The sequence below is a fragment of the Trichoderma evansii genome, assembly GCF_050947405.1.
Source record: "Trichoderma evansii strain SZMC 28006 chromosome Unknown GGI43scaffold_12, whole genome shotgun sequence".
NCBI classification, from domain to species: domain Eukaryota; kingdom Fungi; phylum Ascomycota; class Sordariomycetes; order Hypocreales; family Hypocreaceae; genus Trichoderma; species Trichoderma evansii.
The window spans coordinates 678,706-697,810 of record NW_028145194.1 but is presented as its reverse complement, the minus strand read 5'-3'; the positions used below and the strand labels follow the sequence as shown (position 1 = coordinate 697,810).

The following is a 19,105-nucleotide window of genomic DNA, read 5'->3' as shown; positions in this document are numbered from 1 at the left end:
AGAAGAAATCGATACCTTTTGGTCTAAATCGAAGGAATCATTTGCTGGCCGCAATCGTTTTTGGGATGCGCACGCCTCCATAAGCCTTTGGCTTCGCCGCTTACGAGGATAATTTTCACCCATGTCGGTTTCCGTATACTTTGGTAATCTAGTCAAAAAGATTGCTCCTCTTACAGCTGGCCGAGGGATGGTGTCGTCGCTTTATAATTGCCTCTACAGCACTTGGTAGACAAACAACCGACATAGAGTGCTTAAGAAGAGAAAAAAAAAAAAAAACTCTTCAATGAGGGGAAAATCCCCTCGAGTTATTTATTACCTTAAACTTCGGTTCATGAAAATTAAAAAGTTTTACTATCCACCCATATACGAAGTGGCGCGTTATAATATAGAAGGGGAGAGCGAACTAATGGACAGAAGCCCATTTACCACAGCTTAAACGGCATATAAGTACATTCTACACTCTCAGTTATGCTGATCGTTAGTCTTCTACCTGGGCTTCATTATCTACAAATATGCCTTACTAAACTCACGTGTTGGAAAAGGGGGGCTCACAAAATGCTGAGAGCATCCGCGTGGTGATCTTCGCCAGCACCGAGCCATAATGATCCGGCCATACAGAGATCTTCCATTTAATTTTACGCGAAAAGCATTAATTCCCAGGATATCTACCAATGGGGACCCTCTGGTACCTAATAACCTGTGTGGAACTATGGTCTCACGGTGGCTTGCCCTTGGAGCAGAGAGTTTTCCACTCGACCTTCTCAACATAAATTGTTGAGCTATATGGCACAGAGTACATGTAACATCATGCGTAATAGCTGCGTACCAGGGTCAGAACCTACAAAGTGCTATTCTAAATACCCTGTGCCATATGCAAAATGAAATTCTACACAGCTCTCGATTTTGTGTTTAATTGAGTTTCTTTCCACGCTACGAAAAGATATTCCCAACACGCATTTTTGCTATTGCTGTAATAAATTGCGTCTGTTTGATCCCAATCTTAGTTGGAAAAGCCAACCCCATGCAAAGATTTCCGCTGATTTCCCTTCCTTACACTGGCAGCCCCATTCATGCAATACCCAGCAGGTCTCCCTTCCGGAACAGTTTCACGAATTCATGTTCAGCACCAAAATCTCCTTTATGGAAGCCAATTTGGTTATGAGTCGGCATTTTCACGGGTTCTCTCATGGTATATCTCTTCAGAGTCTGGAACGATACGATTCATTTGAAGATATCATCAAAATTGGCAAATGCATCAAATCCCGTAGACCATGGACATGCAAATATCGCAAATGCATCTGCTCCCATAAACGATGGAACACTAGAGCAAAGACTAAAACCCAGCCAGTCGGAGATAGCTTCCATACGTTACAAAGGAAGAAAAATACATGGAGATTTTTCTTTCAATCTATTCCGAAAATCATCGATTACAAACTCTATATTGCCAGATTCTTTACAATAACTGGACCTCTGGTATCTGAAGAGCGCCTTGGAAATATTATAAGCAGCATGTCAATACCGATCTGCCACCATCTAACTTGCTCAGCCTACCCATCTTGCTGCAACCTCATGAGCAGAAGCTTACCAACGCCCTACCTGCGCTGTCCATATATTCGATCTTTCTGGTCTTGTCTTCAAGAAGATGGAAAAGCGATTGTATTTGATCTAGAACAGGATTCATGTCGATTATGCAGTACAGATTACCCTGTTTCACTCAACCGAGGAATAAGCGATAACGAAACAAACTTGAATATTAGCATTTATCATTGTCTTGGATCATGCCGGTCTCCAAACGATAGACTTTAGAAATCCTTCTCTCAACGCCCTCCACATTTTTGACGAATATTTAACTCTTGCGATATAAAATTTGAATGTAGAAGTTTACGACGAAAATGGCACGAAGCAGCAATAGTTGAAGATGAAGTCGGAGTGGCTGGAGATATGGTATAAGCGCTGGCCTTGGGGTAGAAAGACTTTATGCCACGTACGGCCGCGAGTGACTGCCAGCTGGCAACGCCGCAATCAACTTTACCACAAACTGAAAGGGAAGTGAATGGCCGATTCTGAATCAGAAATTTTCTCAAGAGCAAAATTTTCAAGCGCGTTTGTTTTACCCTTCTTCCTATCCCATCACCATCCTTCTATTCTTTCCCTAAAGCCCCTTTTATCACGCGATTTCAGCACTTCAAGATGGTTTGCTTTGGTACTCGATATGGCTACTCCACAAGCGCCAGCCAATAATCTCTGACTCCAGGGAATCAGGTGCCTCAACAACCGACAGCGACCCAAAAGCTGCACATCAGGCAACTTGTCCGATTGTACAATGACTTGCCTACAGGAAGTGCGACGAAAGCTGTCTTTAAGATATGGATATTTTCCATCTGAGATGGCTGCTTGATGAGAACAGCTCGGCAGCCCACCCCGAAAAGTACAGACAGAACGCTGCCGAACAGAAATATCCTGCTACCTGGCTCACGCCACAGGGGGCCACCGATGCTTTGGCACATTTCGAAACGTTTCACAACCTTTTGCCCGGCTGGCTTCCCACTATAATCCAACGGGGCGCTGGTGCTGTAGTTAGCCAGTTTAATCTCTCCATTGCGGTTGTGCCAGACGACCATCAGCATAAACATATAATTGGAAAGGTCGCTGACATAGCACTCGCCCTAATCGATTCTCCGAAGAGCCAAGAGGCCCTTCGAGAAATGTATCTTGAGATCACAAACAATTGGAATAGAATGGGAGTGAGGGGTATTCCCGTACCCGTTGGATTCAATCGAAATGGCGTTGTAGACCACTTTATACGCACTCTACAAAATGAATTTCCAGTTCCAGCTGGTTCGGTTGCGGTAGAGGTGGATGAGGGCGCCGGCGACAAAGACGTTGATGATAGCAAAAGAATATGAGATGAGTATCAGGTCTCACGCGATGTTGGAGGGAGAGAGCCAAGGTCCTCGGGATGAGCCCTTGGTCACAGAACAAGGATCATTATATGAGGTTGTAAAAGGCTTGTATTGTGAATATGAGGTCCGGGAGGTGACGGAGCTATATAGTCTAGTCTGACTTCCTTCCTTCCAATTCGTGGAGGCAAGTGTCCCCCAACAATGAGGCTACATAAAATATGTTAGCCTGAACGAGTGTCTATAGTAATTCAAGGGAAATATTATTCAGCATCTCAGTTTTGTTATCCAGCACCCCAGCTGTTGATACTGCCTCTACTGCTTCTATTATTTCTATTACTTCAAGTATTATCTAGTGGTTAAATATTTTTATATTTTTATACGTGTGCTGACTGCCTCGTTTAATCACGATTGGGGTGCTGGGTAATGAAACTGGGATGCTGAATAATATTTCCCTAATTCAATGGTCATAAAACGTATATCTGTTCCTACTAAGACCAAGTAGCATTGCCAGCGACCTCAGGTTTCTTTGTTGTCCAAGAAAGACCAAGAAAGTGAAGCGAAAGAGTTGCTTGGAGGCAATGCCTAATGCAAAAAGAACATATAAAGGAAAATAAGGCCGATCTGTTCAACGAGCTCCCTCAGCTCAAGTCAACTGGGACGCGTCATTGGTCAACAATCACGTGCTAGCCCGGTTAGCTCAATCGGTAGAGCGTGAGACTCTTAAGAGGGACACACGTTCTGATACAATCTCAAGGTTGCGGGTTCGACCCCCGCATTGGGCTTTTCCTATAAATCCAGTACCTGAGGGAGTTCAGTATTTTTTTGCACTTTTTTAGTCCATCATTTCTTTTCTTTGCCTTTTTTTTTTTTTTTTTTTTTTTTTTTTTGTTTTTCACTTATCAATGCCAATATGTATTGTTCCCTCGGAGAATTCCTTTTATCCGTTTAATGAGATAATGGTGGCGTATGCTTTGTGTAAGAGCTTACTCGACTTAAGCTTCGGTGCCGATCTGCTTGCGTGAGCCTCTCTCAAAAAGTAAGCGCGGTTAAACCTTCGCCTAGAGAGAGGTGTAATTACAGTTGAAATAGAACAAGGCAAGGAGAACCTCTCAAAGAAGCTTGTCCACGTGTCGTACATTAGAGTTAACCTCATCGTGAACCTTGAGTCTCGGTACCGGATCCGCTGCACGCAGTAGTGAAAGCAGCTAAGAGGGTACATGCAGTAGTATATTAGGGTGCAAAAAGTTGAGAAAAAAGTAAAAGCTCCAGTATGGTTTTGCGCTAAAAAGCATATACTATGCGTCTATACATGCCTTTTCTTGAGATGCAAAATAGCTATTCTGGGTATAAGATTGGTAATCTAATCCGCACAATGAGCAGAGGCCCTTTTTTAAAAATTGAGATATACAACTAAGGTTGCCGAGAAATGCAACCCAACAATATAAAGCCTCTTGTTTCGCCTCATAAGCTTATCAAATTTACGTAGAACTTATTTTGCTGCTAGCCATACTCAATATTAAGCCACCACCCGCATGCATAAACCACAAACAATCATTTCCCCCGGGTAGCCCACACAAAGCGGCCCGAAGTGCGCGCTCTCCTCAATTTCCTAGTCTTTATTTATTTATTTATTTATTTCCGCATATACTATTGCATACACTATGTTGGCCTATCTTACAGTAATTAATTCCTGTCCTTCTCCATCTTATTCCCTCCCCTGCACAAATTAAAACACCCCCTCTTCCCTAACTCGGACCCCATCTCTCCCGGCATTTCCTTGCCGTGGGCTCACACAGGTTTGGCCGAATACGGATGGTATCAAATAATCGCAAAATGGTGGATGACGCGGCCTCTTTGAATAGAAAAGGTCCCCACAGATTATGCTACCGAGTATGCTTTTCCGTCAATTTCAACTGCTTTTTGCTTATCCACTAGCGGCCAATGCGATACGGTACTAAGGATATCAATTACAACGACATGACATGGGGTCATAACTTTACTTTATGGCAGTTTCTATTTGCGGTAGTAACGTTGACAATCAAATAGTAAGATGGAATCAAAATAGTAAGAGAAGACCATTTTACGGAATATCGGATCATGTTGGAAAAAAATAACTTCACAGAGATGAGAAAAGGGCGTGCATAATACAGGTCGGAGGATCAACGATCCAAGCTCAATGAAGTAGTATATGTATTGTATTCGTAACGTTAATTTTATGGAACAGCGGAACATGCCGTAGGAAAACCATAATAGTAAAACAGAAGCATAATACATCTAAATGTTATAAGACCCCGTATCAGGAATACGAATTCTAAAGCCATGTACGCTTGCATTTAACATAATTTTATAAATCAACTGCAAATAAATAAAGTCTGAGGAGAATAGATTAAGACAAAAAGATATACGAGGAAAAGGTTGATTTCCTCCAATTACAATCTGCGACTCATGTCTATCGAATTGCCCACATCACACAAGCACAGCCACATTAGAAAATAAGGAAACTCAATCGAGATAGTAAAAGAATAGCTCTCTTCACTCTCAGCTATGTTATATACAGTACTCAAAAAGAACAAACTCCTAAACTCAGTCCGAATATTTCCATGTAAACTCAAAAGAACCTTCTTCCCTTCAGCGGGCCGAAAGAGTTTCCCCGTTATGGCCAATTCCTAGTTTCCCACCGGCCCAAAAGTCCAGCCAAAGCCAAGTCCAAATAGACATATCGCTAGCTCCTCCTTTAGACGCCAGAACAATGCATCAGATATAACAACAGAATCGTGACTCCCAAAGCCCTAGTATTTCTATACGAATGAAAGAGAGAGAAAATAAGTATAGAGACGAAGAGCAGTTTTTGTGTTTTTTGTTGTGGGTTTTTTTATAATAAAAAAGAAAAGGGGGGAAAGAAAGATGAAATAACGAAGAATGAAGGAAGAAGGGAAAGAATGAAAGGTAGTTTAGTTCAGATCTACAAATTCTAGATGCAGAACTTTCGATCAAGCATTCTCAGTGCTCGGGCATCCTCGCTCGCGCCACCCTTTTCTGCGAGAGCGACGTTACCGGTTCTTGGGCTGCTGTGGGCGCTACCATTTGCAGCAGGTTCAGCATTTGGAGCCGGAGTGGGGTGCAATAGAGCAGATAAGCTCGCCTTATTGCCGCTAGCACTGTGCGTCTCCAAGTGAGAACTCTGAGGCGGACTAGCGCTCATTGTTCGGTTTGGAGGTGTGTGTAGACCGTTGTGCTGAGGAGCTCCAGATCCGTTGGCAATCGGGCCCAAGGCTGGGAGAGGGCCTTGCGGCTTCTTCTCAGCCAATGGCCGAGTGTCGCTAATAGCGGCTTGAGCAGCGGCTTGTAACGTTTGTTGGTGAGGAGAATCGTGAATTCGCGGCGGAGTGGGTCCTTGTGAGTATGGCTGGCTGTGGTACAGAGGCCCAGAGGCTGGCTTTGGTGGGTTTTGCAGAGGAGGCAGTGAAGTGCGTTCGTAACTGTGAGGCGGCGGCGGGACGTGTGCATAGAGATGGGGTGGCGGCGGAGCTGCCGTCATATAGCCGTGGTGCGCTGGCGGAGGGGGTGCTGGCGAGGCGTAAGGCGGAGGGAGATGGTGAGCAGCAGGAGGATAAGGCGCGGGAGCGTAATGTCCATACGGTGGTGTCGCAACTGGCGATGGAGGCCATCCGTAGCCTGGCTGCGCATAATGAGGGGCGTATGGCTGATGTCCTGGGTGAGCGTGGTGATGCTGAGGAGCAATCATGTACGGCTGCTGCATTGGAGCCCTCGTGAGTGCCGGCGTCTGGTTGGTCTCGCCCATGCTGGACTCGGGATACATGCCCTTTACTGGTACGATTCCCCGCAGAGTCGGATCGGTGGTTGGTTGCGGCAGTTCTGGCTGGCCAGGCTGTGGTCGAGAGTAGTAGGATATCAAGTGCAGATGCTGGCCAGTTGATGTCGTGATACTGAAAGATTGCTTCATGAGGCCATCGGCCTTGTATCGGTATCCTTCAGGTTCGCCATCGTCGTGGTCTTCGTCGCTACCGCGACCAGATTCGGGAGTCTTGCCGTTGCCTCGTCTCCCTCCACCAAAACCACCTCCTCGCTTCCCTTCCATTTCGCGGTACGTCAAAAAGCTCCCTGATACTCTGCTGGCGCTCCAAGATTTGCCGTCTGTCCAGCGCCTCATGCCAGCTTCCCGCTCATCCCATACAAAGACCGAGCCGGATCTAATGGACTGTCTTTCCTTTTCTGAGAGTCGTCGTTGCACGCGAGGTAGAAGGCCTAGCCGGCAAGCCTCGAACAGCTTGATGGCATCAGCTGGAGTACGTACATAGCCGTGGTACGTCTCCATCTTCTCCGAAGCTATTGAGTCTGTTTTGTACATGTGATAGACCTGGTGTCCGATTTAACGGACAATTCCTCCCCTGGTAGATGGTAATAAGAGGGCCGAATCACTCAGACACTAAAGTCTAGAGTGTTCTCTCGTTGGCCGATTAAGTTTGTCAACTACTGCCAAGCAAGACAGTAGAAGCGTCACCGATAGAGCTGAGTTATAGCCTTGTTTTTTTGTCAATGGCACTACGATCATGGATGTTAGTTTATTACACTCGGTGATTTTTGTAGATGAAGATGGCATCAGAGACGAAGAAGTGCAAATTTGAAAGTCCCAAGAAAAGAAAGGCGATGAGAGAGAAAGCTCGATGCTAAATCACGGATCAAAGAGGGCCTGTCTGCATCATATGTGCTCCTTGGCTTAGGATGGGAGAGTCGGTAGACCCGCTAAACAAAGTAGCACACTGAGTGCAGAGAGTGATATTCCCTCGATAGAGAAACGGCCAAAACCTTGCTTGGTCCAGTAAGTTCTCCCATTTGGCCCCTTCTTGTCTGATTTGACGGCGGTGCCGACGGAGCACTTGCCACGACAAAAGGATGGATGCGTTTGCGGTTCCATGGACGTCGTAACTGGTCACTGGCTGCTCCCGGCACGTCCTGGTTACTTCGTGCACAGAACCGCATTCTCACACATTCCATGGGCCCTGAAATAGCAGACCAAGCTCTCCCATATCCTTTCTCTTTCTAACTTTTCTGCTCTTTTTTTTTTTTCCTTTCTTACCTTTCCCCTTGTCATACAGCCCATTCAGGGCAAAAAGACTGAGGCGGAAAGCACAAAGGGAGTACAGCCAACGCCTCAGTATGGGAACACTAGATCCATGCAGGCAGCCTCGGGAAACAAAACCACAGGTTTTGCCGTGGAGGCACGCGGATGTCGTCGCAAAGGAGGCCAGGAAAAGGCAGGCGATGGAAGGACAAAGGGAAGATCGGAGGCTCACCTAGAACAATGGAGTGTGTATATATAGATATAGAAATATATATATATATATATATAGACGGCGGAGGAGCCAACAAGTGAGGTGCAGGAGAAAGAATAAGCGCTCTGAAATATAGTTGTTGCGATGGCAGTTGAAAGAACCGCGTCGTCTGTTGCGCCTTTGTCGTCACGCTGAAATGAAATTCGGGGGAAACGGATGAGTCTGCACACGGAACAAGGTTAAAACTAGCACATATAAGCCTCAAAAGGTAAAAAAGAAGAAGAAGACAAAAAAAGATGGAGGAGAGAGGGAGAATTAAGGTTGGGCCAGCCAAGTGCGCAGGGTGTGGTCATGGATGGATAAATCGGCTCGTAGACGCAGGGACGTTGTGGGGTACGGTGGGCTTGGGGGGCGTCTGGGGGGTGCAGCTAGCGAGCAGGTCTCAGGTGGCCGCTGGCTGGGAATTTTTGGTGAGATTCGGCGCTTCTTTGCCTGCTAAGAGGTATATTTTATTTTTTCTGGTCCGTTGGTCTTTTAGTCCTTTGGGTGGCTGTTTAGCGATGCAGCAGCGCTGGATGCGGAGTAGCAGTAGCCATGCCGCTGTAGAAAAATGTAAAAAAAGAAGTCTGTTAAAGCCACTTGTACTCTGTGTATTATTAGAATCCATATTATTAACGCGACTGAGCGCAGCACAACAAAGACGGCTATATTTAAACATATAAACTTCCTCTTCTTTTGTTTCTTTATTTCTTTTACTTTCCTCTTCTTCACTTGCCAAAAGAGAACGCAAGATGAGCGAAAAAGAACGAGGCAGAAGGAGAAAGAAGGATACTGTCTTGTGCTCTTTGTTGCGGTACACCGGCTGGTAACTGTACTCGTATCCTTTACTGCCCATCAGCGAACTTCGCAAGCACTTCGGAGTACGAAGTACAATGCGATCAATGCACACATTCAAAAGTCGCAACCAGTGCCTCTAGTAATCAATCATGGCAAAAAAAAAAAAAGAAAAACGGCTTCTCACTTGCCGTGTTAGCCTCCAGGCTTGCGTGCCGAGCGCCGTTCTGCCCTGTTGGCTCGATATGCGTGGCAGCGGAAATCGGCTTCGTTTCTCCATTCTTCCATCTTGTAACAGTTTCTTGCCGCGTGGATGAATCCTCCGGCTCATTCGCTCAGTTTCACAAGGTTTGAGGGAGTGAATTATTGCCAAGCCAATGGCAAAGTAAGGGGGCAAGAATATAGAATAAAACAAAAGCCGCGCGTGCAGTTTTAAAGAGATATGACTCTTTGGCCCCAGTCACGGCAGAAGAGCGAGGCAGATAACAAAGCTTACTGCACAAACAAAGAAACAAAGGCGAAAATAAAAATCTCAGTAAAAAGGCTAAAGAGAGTTACAGTATGGACATCTTCATCTCATCTCATCTCATCGCACACTCGCACCATGCCATTCCTTGTCTCTTTCCAAATACGTCGAGCAAATCGTTGCAAGGCGACTCTGCGCGGCCTGGTCATCAATAGCCTGGCCTCCATGGAAAAGACGGCAATTGGCACCCCAAGAAGATGCAGTGGGGTGTGCGCAATGACAGACTCGGCGTCCTAGTCTTGGCACGTTGTAACTTGCCAGACACCGGGAATAATGGCGGGATTCTATCAGCTGGGCGCCAAGGCGACCGAAGAAAAAGGGAATTTGCCAACCCTAAAAAGGGCCCTCAAAAAGCCCGGTTGTTCGGTGCCGGGTTTGCCAGAGAGGATGACTCGTGTTTACCTTCTTTGGCGGGCGAAACCCCCCTCCCCATTATTATTCTTCGGAGATGTGAATAACCCAGATTTGCGAGATTGCCTCACTGTAGTGAGAGGCGAAGTTTTCTTATTTGACTGACACGACTCGGTCTCAATTTCTGCCGCCGGGCCGGAAGAGCCAGCATACGGCATACGGCATGATTAATACCAGCAAGCCTCTGACGGGATGTACGGCATCGGCTTGTCAGAAGTGGTCATTTGGCCAGCACAAAAGAGAGGGAAATGATGTCAAGAAGCGCAGAGCTAAGAATCGAGTGCGAGTGCGAGTGCCATGCACCACCAAGTTGATTCCACTGCATCGTCGCATCATTCTGCCTCATACTCGTCCGTCGCAAAAAGAGCAACGAGGCACCACAGTACAAGCAAATAAGTATACCAGACGCTTTGTCCTCGTGCATAATCAGCGCCGCGCCGCTACGGGACTGGCGGTATAATAAGGTCATAGAATTCCTCCTAAGCTTATTTTCAATACTCGCTGACGAAAAGGCTTAGCCTGCCGCCACTGACTGCATAGCGCCAATTCGCGACATGGATTCCCTGCTCGTTTGCCGTCTAGCAACATTTTAGGAATCGTTCTGTTCCTTCAATTCCTTGCTGCGCACACCCCCTCCCCTTTTTTCCCTTATGTTCCCTTATTTCCCCTTCTATTCTCTTTTCTCCCCGGTGCCGTGCTGTCCGCTGAGGTTTGTGCTTGAGGAGGGCGTGAGTTGTGTATGTACTTGTTTCTTTTTTATTTCTCAGTGCAGTATTCTGCGCCTCCCCTAATAGCCCCTAAAAAAAGAAGCACCAGCACCCGTGCCAGGAGCCGATATTCTGGGTAAATCGGCACGAGGACTCTTCGCCATGGCTCAGAGGTTTACGCGTTGTCGAGGCTTGACGGCCAGATGCCATTTTACGGACGATAGCAGATCCCGTAGCACCGCATTAAACAAGACCGCGCAGAGAGCTAGTGCTAGTGATGCTTTTTGTGTAGCACGCCGCCATGCTTAATCTCAGTGAGGTTGAAGTGAGATAAAGTAAGGTAAAACATCCATAAATTAAAGTAATAAGGTAAAATAAGAAAGGTTACCAGAAACAATAATGGCGTTATTCATCCATTGCCCTTTCAGGGTCCATGTGACTGTTGGATAGGGAAAATAAAAAGTGATCTAGCCAAGGCGAGCGTATAATAGATTAATTAAAAAAGACAATAGATTGCCATGCCACGCTGGGTTTCTCGGCGATGCTACGAGGTAAGTACATGTTCTGCTAGCAATTTACAGCGGAAGCCAAAGTATCTCCGCGGGTATTGCGGCTTTTTTGCGGTTATCTGGCCTCATCCTTTAAGCAGCGCTAAGGGTCGCTTCTCCAGAGCACCAAGTGCCGTAGCTGCCGATGAAGGGGGGGCCGCGCAGAAACTTTGATTGCATCTGGGTTTTTTACCCTTTTATCTTGTTGGTGCTTGTTGCTTTCGGGTTATTCTAGCGAAGCTACGATGTGCCCATTATCCACTGGGGGCCAGAATGGGGTCCTTTCCCCCCTCTCTATTCCACATCCCGAGGCCATTTTGTTCTGGCTGATAGGGCCTTTTTGGGAATCCACCGGAGCTTGAGGGGCCGAACTCCCGACGAGCGCATGCGTATACATACGCAAGATACGGGAGCATCCACGGGGCTGGTGCCGTTCTATCCAAATACGGGCTTCATGACGGAGCAGATGCTCTTATACGAGAACTGTCTGGAATCCATTAATCGCTAGGAGAGACTGAAAAAAAAAAAAAAGGGAAAAGTGCCTATTCTTGGTAACAATAATTACGAGATGGAAAGAAAAAAGGGAGTCGATCTCGCCAGCTGTAAATTTTTCGGCCATCTCCATGCCGTATCTCCATGCCGTGCTGGTCGATCACCGCCAAAGCTCAAGATTGCGCCATCGCATAGGCAATATTCAATCCCCTCGCTTCGTCCCATCTCTCTGGTACAGCATGATTATAAGTAATTGCTTAGTCGTTGGACGGATTAGGCCGTAGAATTAAGGTGTCGCATAAGGTCAGTAACTGACAGCCAGACAAGGAAGGAGGATCTCCAGGCGGCTACTCGGCTCCAGGAACTACTCCTATACAGGCACAAGCTACTGGGAGTGCGTGGATAGCCTCCTGTTAATGCTTGTAGATGTATTCGTACTATCACCTGAACCTGCATCTCCTACAGTTCGCCGCTTCCCCACGATATCGAATTGTCCGAAAAAACGGCGTCCAAAGAATATAGCTCGATTATATTACCTTGAAACGGCAAATCAAACCAGCCTCCCCTACCTAGAGCCATACTAGCATATATTATCTGTCCATGCAGCCTACCTATTGTAGAAAACATGACCGGAGCACGAGCACAAAGCTGGCCGCGTAATGCCTTTGGGCTGTGTACGAGTAGAGTAGGTCGAGTATGTTTTTCCGTCGAGAGGGGGAAAAAGGCTTTCCCAGTGGTATTCGGGAGTTATGTGCCGTGCGGGCTGTTTCGCGATGGAGAACGGTGCCGATATCCATAAGGCACGGGCCACCTCTTCTTTCTGATGCTTCTTTTATTTATGCCTGGTGCTAAGCATTTGCCAGGTAAGACAGGTAATGTGAGACGTTGTGCCGATCCCATGAGGTTAACGGGTAAGCATGTTTGCACTAGGCCCGTAGAGGGAATTGCCAAAGTACAAGATCAGCTCCTCTGCTATTATAGCGTATCTAAAATCTCGAGAGAGATTGCGCTGCTCATTGATGTGCACGCAAGTGCGTACTACAGAATGTACAGTACCTTTTTTTTTTCCCTCTGGCTTAAACATGCTTATCCATGCCACTGGCTCTGCTGGCATGCCCCAAAAGAGGAGGCAAGCAGACAATAATGCATGCGACTAAGGGCACGCAAATGACGTGACGACAGATACGCCGCGGCTGGTCAGCGAGGCGCGCGAGATTCGGTTCAGACGGCCAGCCTTGCCTTGGGGTGTCGGCGAATAGGCGCACGCCCCTCATCAGTCGCCGGAACGGGCCTAGGAGGATACCGACGAGAAAAGAAGCACCACAGTGCCTTTTCGCTCGCAACGCCCCGTAATGACGTCGCCCCAAGCATGCCGAGCCGGCTGCGGCGGCCTCGAAAGGGCTGGATGGGTGCTAAGACACGCTTTCGTTCTTGGCTCTGCAAGGCTAATTCAGCGTCGCAGAGAAAAGAAGAGGAGGAAAAAGGGACAGGCACGGGTGCATAAGATATATAACGCTACATGGAAATTAACTTTAAAACTGGAAATGCGCTTGAATACGAAGGATTCACCTTTTTTATTCTAATCTGCAGTAGTAAGCGAGCACAGATCAGTAGCGCACAGTGCGAGGTCATGCAGCGTATGCCCTTTTGGGTCCAACAAGCGACGCTGATAAGCTGCTAGTCTAGACTCTTGATCGGCCTACCGTCCGGGTAATCGGCTTCCACATCGCTTCCATCCCACGGTCTGGCAGTTTCAGAAAATGGAACTGGGCTTGCTTCACTGGGCAAGTGCAAGACAGATGACCTTCCCAATCTCACAAGCCGCCGAGATGCGCATCGCGATATCCTTCTTCTTTTTTTCTTGATCATGCTCGTTTACAAATAACCCGGCTAGGCTACGACTAATACTTTTCGCTTCGGCGAGATATTGGATGAAAGTCTTTGAGCGGCCGTTTTGCCAAGCCAAGATTGGCGATCCAGGGCCCGCATCCCGTCTCTGCCTGCCTACAAGTACCTAGGAGAGAGACCTGACACATATGCAACACGGCATATCATTGCTGGAAAAAGAATGACCCTGTTTGAGAAGAGACGACCTGCTGCTGAATTCTCGACGCTACGGCACACTATGCAATACTACTAGCACCTCTTAGCATGTTCATCTTCATCGGCGATCAGTCCCATGACAGGGAACCGGACGGGGGTCTTATCTCTGCCCATTCCCTCGCGGCTGTTGCAGCTAACAGAGTAGGCAATACAGGCCGCTGCTCGCAATAGAATAGTCCCATTCAGCAAATACTGCACCTTGACAAGTTAACAAGTAGGAAATGGACACCACAGCGGCTACAGGCAGCAGAAAAGCAGCCATAGAGGACGGGAAAGAAGGTCATTGAGCATGCCCGGAGTGGATAAAACATGGTGCACGCGTCAGCTGTCATTGGATAAAGTTGAGTGCTGAGTGGGGACGCTACGGAAAAGTCGGCCGGGGAAAAACTCTCTTTGCTTTCTTTTTTTTTTTTCTTCATTTGTGCGGCGGTTCCACCCTAAAGCCAAGCTTGCGCTTTTAAGCATGAATTTAAGCGTTGTCAGCCACTATGCTTGGCACGGCAACTATTCCCAGATGCAAAGGGCAAAGGGCGTGGCGATATGAAGGCCTTTCCCAGCGCGCACTTGGCAGCGTCAGATGGTCCCAGCATGGAATTGATCTCGACGTCGCCTCATCGCGCATCTCGGCACCTTGTCCTTTCGCTGCTGCAGGTTTCGAGCATGCAAAATGGCCCAAAGCTGGCGCCTTGTCGCCATTCCTCTTCGCCAGTCGCGGTGGAAACGGTGGCTTGCCGTCGGTGGAGCCGCTGAAGCACTTGGCGCAAATCTAAGATGCCGTGCTTGCCGACTTGGCTCCCAGGGAGAGGGGGTGTGGAGTTGCTGGCCGGCCATGGCAAGGACGTCTCGTGGCATTGGCCAGTGCTAAAGACGCCGAGCCTTGCTGGTCCTGAGCTTGGCAGCCGTATTCTAATCATAGCAGCTGGACCAGACAATGGACGCCAAACTGGGAGGCCGGATTACGGAGTGTGCTGTTGAGCTTCATTTCCGCGTATCGCTGCGACGGCATTCACCAAATGCGTGCCTGCTAATTTGCGAGGTTGCGAGGCAGGCATCTTTACTAATTGCCAGCGTCTGATTAAAAAGCCATGCCCTCTAGTGATACGTAATACGGAGATATCGTTCGACAGCCAACCCAGTCGCAGTTCTAGACACACAGTGTGTGCGTGCGCTCGTTCGTTTCGCACAGCAAGCTGCAGCAGCAAAGCAGAAAAAAAGGATACGCCGAGACGCATTCAAGATCCGATTATCCGACTTTTGAGCAAGACACTAGTCTCAGCGCCGGACTCCTCTCTAGCATAAGGTTAATTCATTGGTCTGCTTCAGCGCATGGCTCGTGACCCCAGCAAGCAGGACTAATTCAACACGCCTTGGGCTTGGGTGCTTACTCGCGACCTGCTAGCAGGCTAAAGTCGAAATAGAAGCCAATTTGTAATGCTGCTAGCAGGCTTGCTATGTGGATGCCTGGGCTATAGAGGCACCAATCCTTAATAGCACTACCAGCTGTCTTTGCTGCTTTTTTTCCCAGTCAAATATGATATACTACTACCAATGGGTGGAGTGGAGGAGCGTATCGCACATACCAGCACATAAAAACGCCTCTTTTTTTCTTCTTTGCTCTATTCAGCTGCTTCGGGGCATTGAATAGCCCGAGCCATGCCGGAGTTCAAGTCTTGCCGGAGGGTTTTGCTCAAGCAATGTAGGGTAAGCAGTGAGGCAGCCAACTCGACTGGTCTGTAGACTTTAATAGCAAGCGTATTTTTAGCTCGACAAGAGGATCAACAAAGCGCCAGCGGGCACTTCGCCTGGTTGATCGGCCGTGCAGAAACCGTTTTTTGGCAGTCGATCGCTTTTTTACGAATCGCATGAGCAAGCTATGGGAAAAGGAGGCACCGTGCCGAGCATAGATTACATCCATTATACGAGAACTGCAGCACGGAGTAGCACTTCATATGGGACAAAATATATTGCAGTATCCTAGCATCGGGAAACGAGTAAAGAAAACTGAGCAAGTCCCGCTTTTCTCTTCGTACTTGTGGTTGCTAGCCAATACTAGGGCTGTTCTGCTGCGTATTTGCACTTATAATCGACATGCATGGGGCTATGACAAGCCATGTTCTCCCCAACGGCCGTTGAGGCATCTACGTGGGATTATGGAGCTATGCCATGCACTTTAGTCATGTATGTAGGATATCATAAAGTAAAGAGGCCCAAAAATAGCTAGATCATCCCCATCAGCGTAAAGAACATCTCCGAGCGTGTCTTTGTATCACCACCTTGACACCGTACTCCGGCAGGAAGCACAAAGTCTTGCTGTCCATTCAATGCTTCTGCGCTATGCAGAGGGGAAATAAAGAAAACGGCGTTATGAGTTAAAAGGCGTTAAGATTGCTTTTTACCGAGGAAAAGAAGAGGAGAAAAAGCTTAGCATTCGCTAGTGATGGAGGTGATTGGTCGCATACGACTTTCAGAAGCTCGAAGCTTTCCTTCACCCTTAATGCTTTCCCATGCATTAGCGGGCATGGCGTAACCTTACTTTTAATCCTATCGTGGTTGCCAAGAAAAGGCGTATCTGGATGGTGCGACGCTGACAACTCTTTTTTTATTTTATTTGCTTTTGTGGAGGGGGGGTTGTATTCCGGGATGGGTTGTCACATGCTTGGGATATGTGACGGGAAGGCCTGTTTGGCATGGGATGAGGATTGGATTGCGCATTCTTTTTCCGTATCTGTCCTCTCCATGTATGTATGTGCGTTTAAGTGGTGATGTGCTCTGTGAGTGGGAGGGTTATAATAGCGGATGGACCGGAACAGAACAGCCTGTTTTTTTTTTTTTTTTTTTTTTTTTTGGGACTCTGAGGGATGGGGTGTCAAGTATGTGGCGTGCCCTCGGCGGCCGACATCACGGGTATCGGCGCCCTCGTTGCAGAGTCTTGAGACTTGAGTTAAGGAGAAATAAAAAAAGATAGTAATCATCTTTGTGTTACACGCGGGAGTAGTGTACGAAGTATAATTATTCTTGATTAGAAAACAGAGTGCGCCATCGTGAGAAAGGCATGTGTATGAAGTACATGGCTCGCGTTGCATGGGTTGAAGTTGACTCAGTATGCTGATAGCTTGTTGCTGCCCATTACCAAGTTTAAGGGTTACATTAATGTTTGCCACTCTGATAGGCGTACATGCCGTTACAACTCAACAAGGCTGAAGCTATGAGCTGCCGTAGAGCAACCTGTTGCAGAGGCGGAAGCAATCGCTCTCCCATAGGCTGTAGATAAAGCACTGTCATTGCTATTATTCTACATTTCTCTTTCAAATGGTTTATTTATTCACCATAAACGTACCGATACCCGGCAAAAGGGAATCGGGACAATCATCTGGTCGAGTTCACTCTTTCTGGTAATCTTTACGCCCTCTCGGAAAATATCTTTGGCATAAGCAAACATTGTGTATCTCCCGCAACTACCGGCACAAACTAGAGTAGCTATACTAATTGAACTGCCAACCCAAGGATCAATGCATTTGGACTATTCTGTATTCGAATATTATAAATTTGTTCCAGAAACGCATTGGTGCTGTGTCTTGGGTTGGCACTTTGTCATCGAATATGGCTACTTGAAGCACGTCTCTGCTGAGTATGAATAGAGGCAGAGCCTTGAGTTTGCTGTTGCCTTTCATTAAAGAAATCTGAATCTTAAAATCTTTATTTAGGTTAATCTGTATCAATAGCGCCAGGCAACTTGGCAAAGTGTCGCTATATAAATCACATTAGAAAGGTGCTATATAACTATACTAAGACAATCCAATTGATGAAAACAAATTATAGCTAACATTGTAAATTATTTAAACGTTCCTAATAGATAGCTTTGATGTTTCCTCCTTTCTAGAATACTGTCTTTTGTGACTTGGAATTGGAAAACGGACTCTGTATACATGTATATGGAGGGACTATTCTCTCTATCTAAAGAGAGCAACTCGATCAAATGTTGCCTGCTAATGACTCCTATCTAATTGTAACTGTAGCAGTAGCTATGGGTAGCATGAGTTTAACAGAATTGAGTGTTAGCAATGATATAATAGCACGCGAGGTTGGCCGCGAGCTCGAATTATTTCTCCAAGCCAGTCAGTAGTCGTGGAAGTCAAACAGTTTATACCCATCTAGCATCAGTTACGACTTTACGTACTTAATATCCACAACAATACACTTAATTAGTCCATAATCCACTTGAATGGAATCATCCCCGGACAATGGCCCGTTCCATCTCCGAAAGCTATTGGTGTGGAAAAGCAGCGTATTCCAGTCTGGTGCAAATAATGTCACTGCTATGGGGGAAACTTTGCTGAAAGTCGATTTCAATAGTTTGTTTATTGCTCGTTTGCTATTAGTAGTACTTGGTACGCAAAAACTACTCATCACATATATGAAGATGACGTTGGAAGTAAGCCGAGTATAACAACACATGATTCAAAATGTCGTCACTTAGTTTCATGAATTGTTCTATACCTATGATCTATACACGTGTGAGATTATAGTACGATGCTGTAATTGTCTGTATAGTATAATATAGTTTTTGCAATACAGAAATAGCATTGTGATGATAAAGTAGCATATAAGACGGGACGCGCGAGCAATATATACATACACACACAGACATACATAATATATGTATATATATATATCTACATTTGGTTCAACTTCAAGTTTATTTGATTGAGCTAGCTGCTAGGGTTTGATGTCTTTAACCTTTACGCCTGGATACTCTCTTCCCGATCAACGACTGGGTCATTTGAACCTCAATGGCACACAACATATATTTGGTACCTTGATTCATGGTATTTAGTAGTATCTCAGAGTTGAAATGAGCACATCTCCGAATTTTCTTCCATATAGCTAGTGTAGTATTAGTGTGTCATACGTCTCTGACAAGCTTGAATAGTAATCGACTATCCTAAGCCTCGCTGACATGCATCCATAATGGGTCGCACGGTAGGCTTCTATTTTAAAATAGTTCAGTTCCTGACCGACTCCAATGCTGTTATTCTCAGCTTCTACTGCATAAGTCGTTATTGTTACCCAAATATAGCATACAGTGCAAAAAAGCCCGCCTGGCTGACGAGATGTTGCGCCACTGGATCATCAAAAGCAGCTCTGCAGCCAACGTGTATGCTGTATATACATCTCTGCACAAGCAGCTGGCAAAAGGATTTTTAATCAGCATGAAATTGGAAGAGAAATTGGAAGACCTATATGTTTTTTATGACTATGCTGTTTAATCCTAGAAGAATAAGGGTAG

General features: G+C 46.5%; 2 protein-coding genes and 1 non-coding gene across 3 annotated transcripts; 2 read left to right on the top strand and 1 right to left on the bottom strand.

Moving 5' to 3' along the window:
- The first annotated feature begins 1,800 nt into the window (after nucleotides 1–1,800).
- GGI43DRAFT_407459 (uncharacterized protein) lies at nucleotides 1,801–3,203 on the top strand. Its single transcript, XM_083206228.1, has one exon. The coding sequence runs from the start codon at nucleotides 2,367–2,369 to the stop codon at nucleotides 2,904–2,906; it is 540 nt and encodes a 179-aa protein (XP_083059900.1). The 5' UTR covers nucleotides 1,801–2,366; the 3' UTR covers nucleotides 2,907–3,203.
- Nucleotides 3,204–3,589: 386 nt separating this feature from the next.
- GGI43DRAFT_t136 lies at nucleotides 3,590–3,685 on the top strand. Its single transcript has one exon. It is a non-coding gene; the product is annotated as a tRNA-Lys (tRNA).
- Nucleotides 3,686–5,415: 1,730 nt separating this feature from the next.
- Nucleotides 5,416–7,513, bottom strand: GGI43DRAFT_407456 (Gti1/Pac2 family-domain-containing protein). The gene has a single exon (XM_083206227.1). It carries the CDS (start codon nucleotides 7,270–7,272, stop codon nucleotides 5,875–5,877), a length of 1,398 nt encoding a protein of 465 aa, XP_083059899.1. The 5' UTR covers nucleotides 7,273–7,513; the 3' UTR covers nucleotides 5,416–5,874.
- Nucleotides 7,514–19,105: the final 11,592 nt, after the last annotated feature.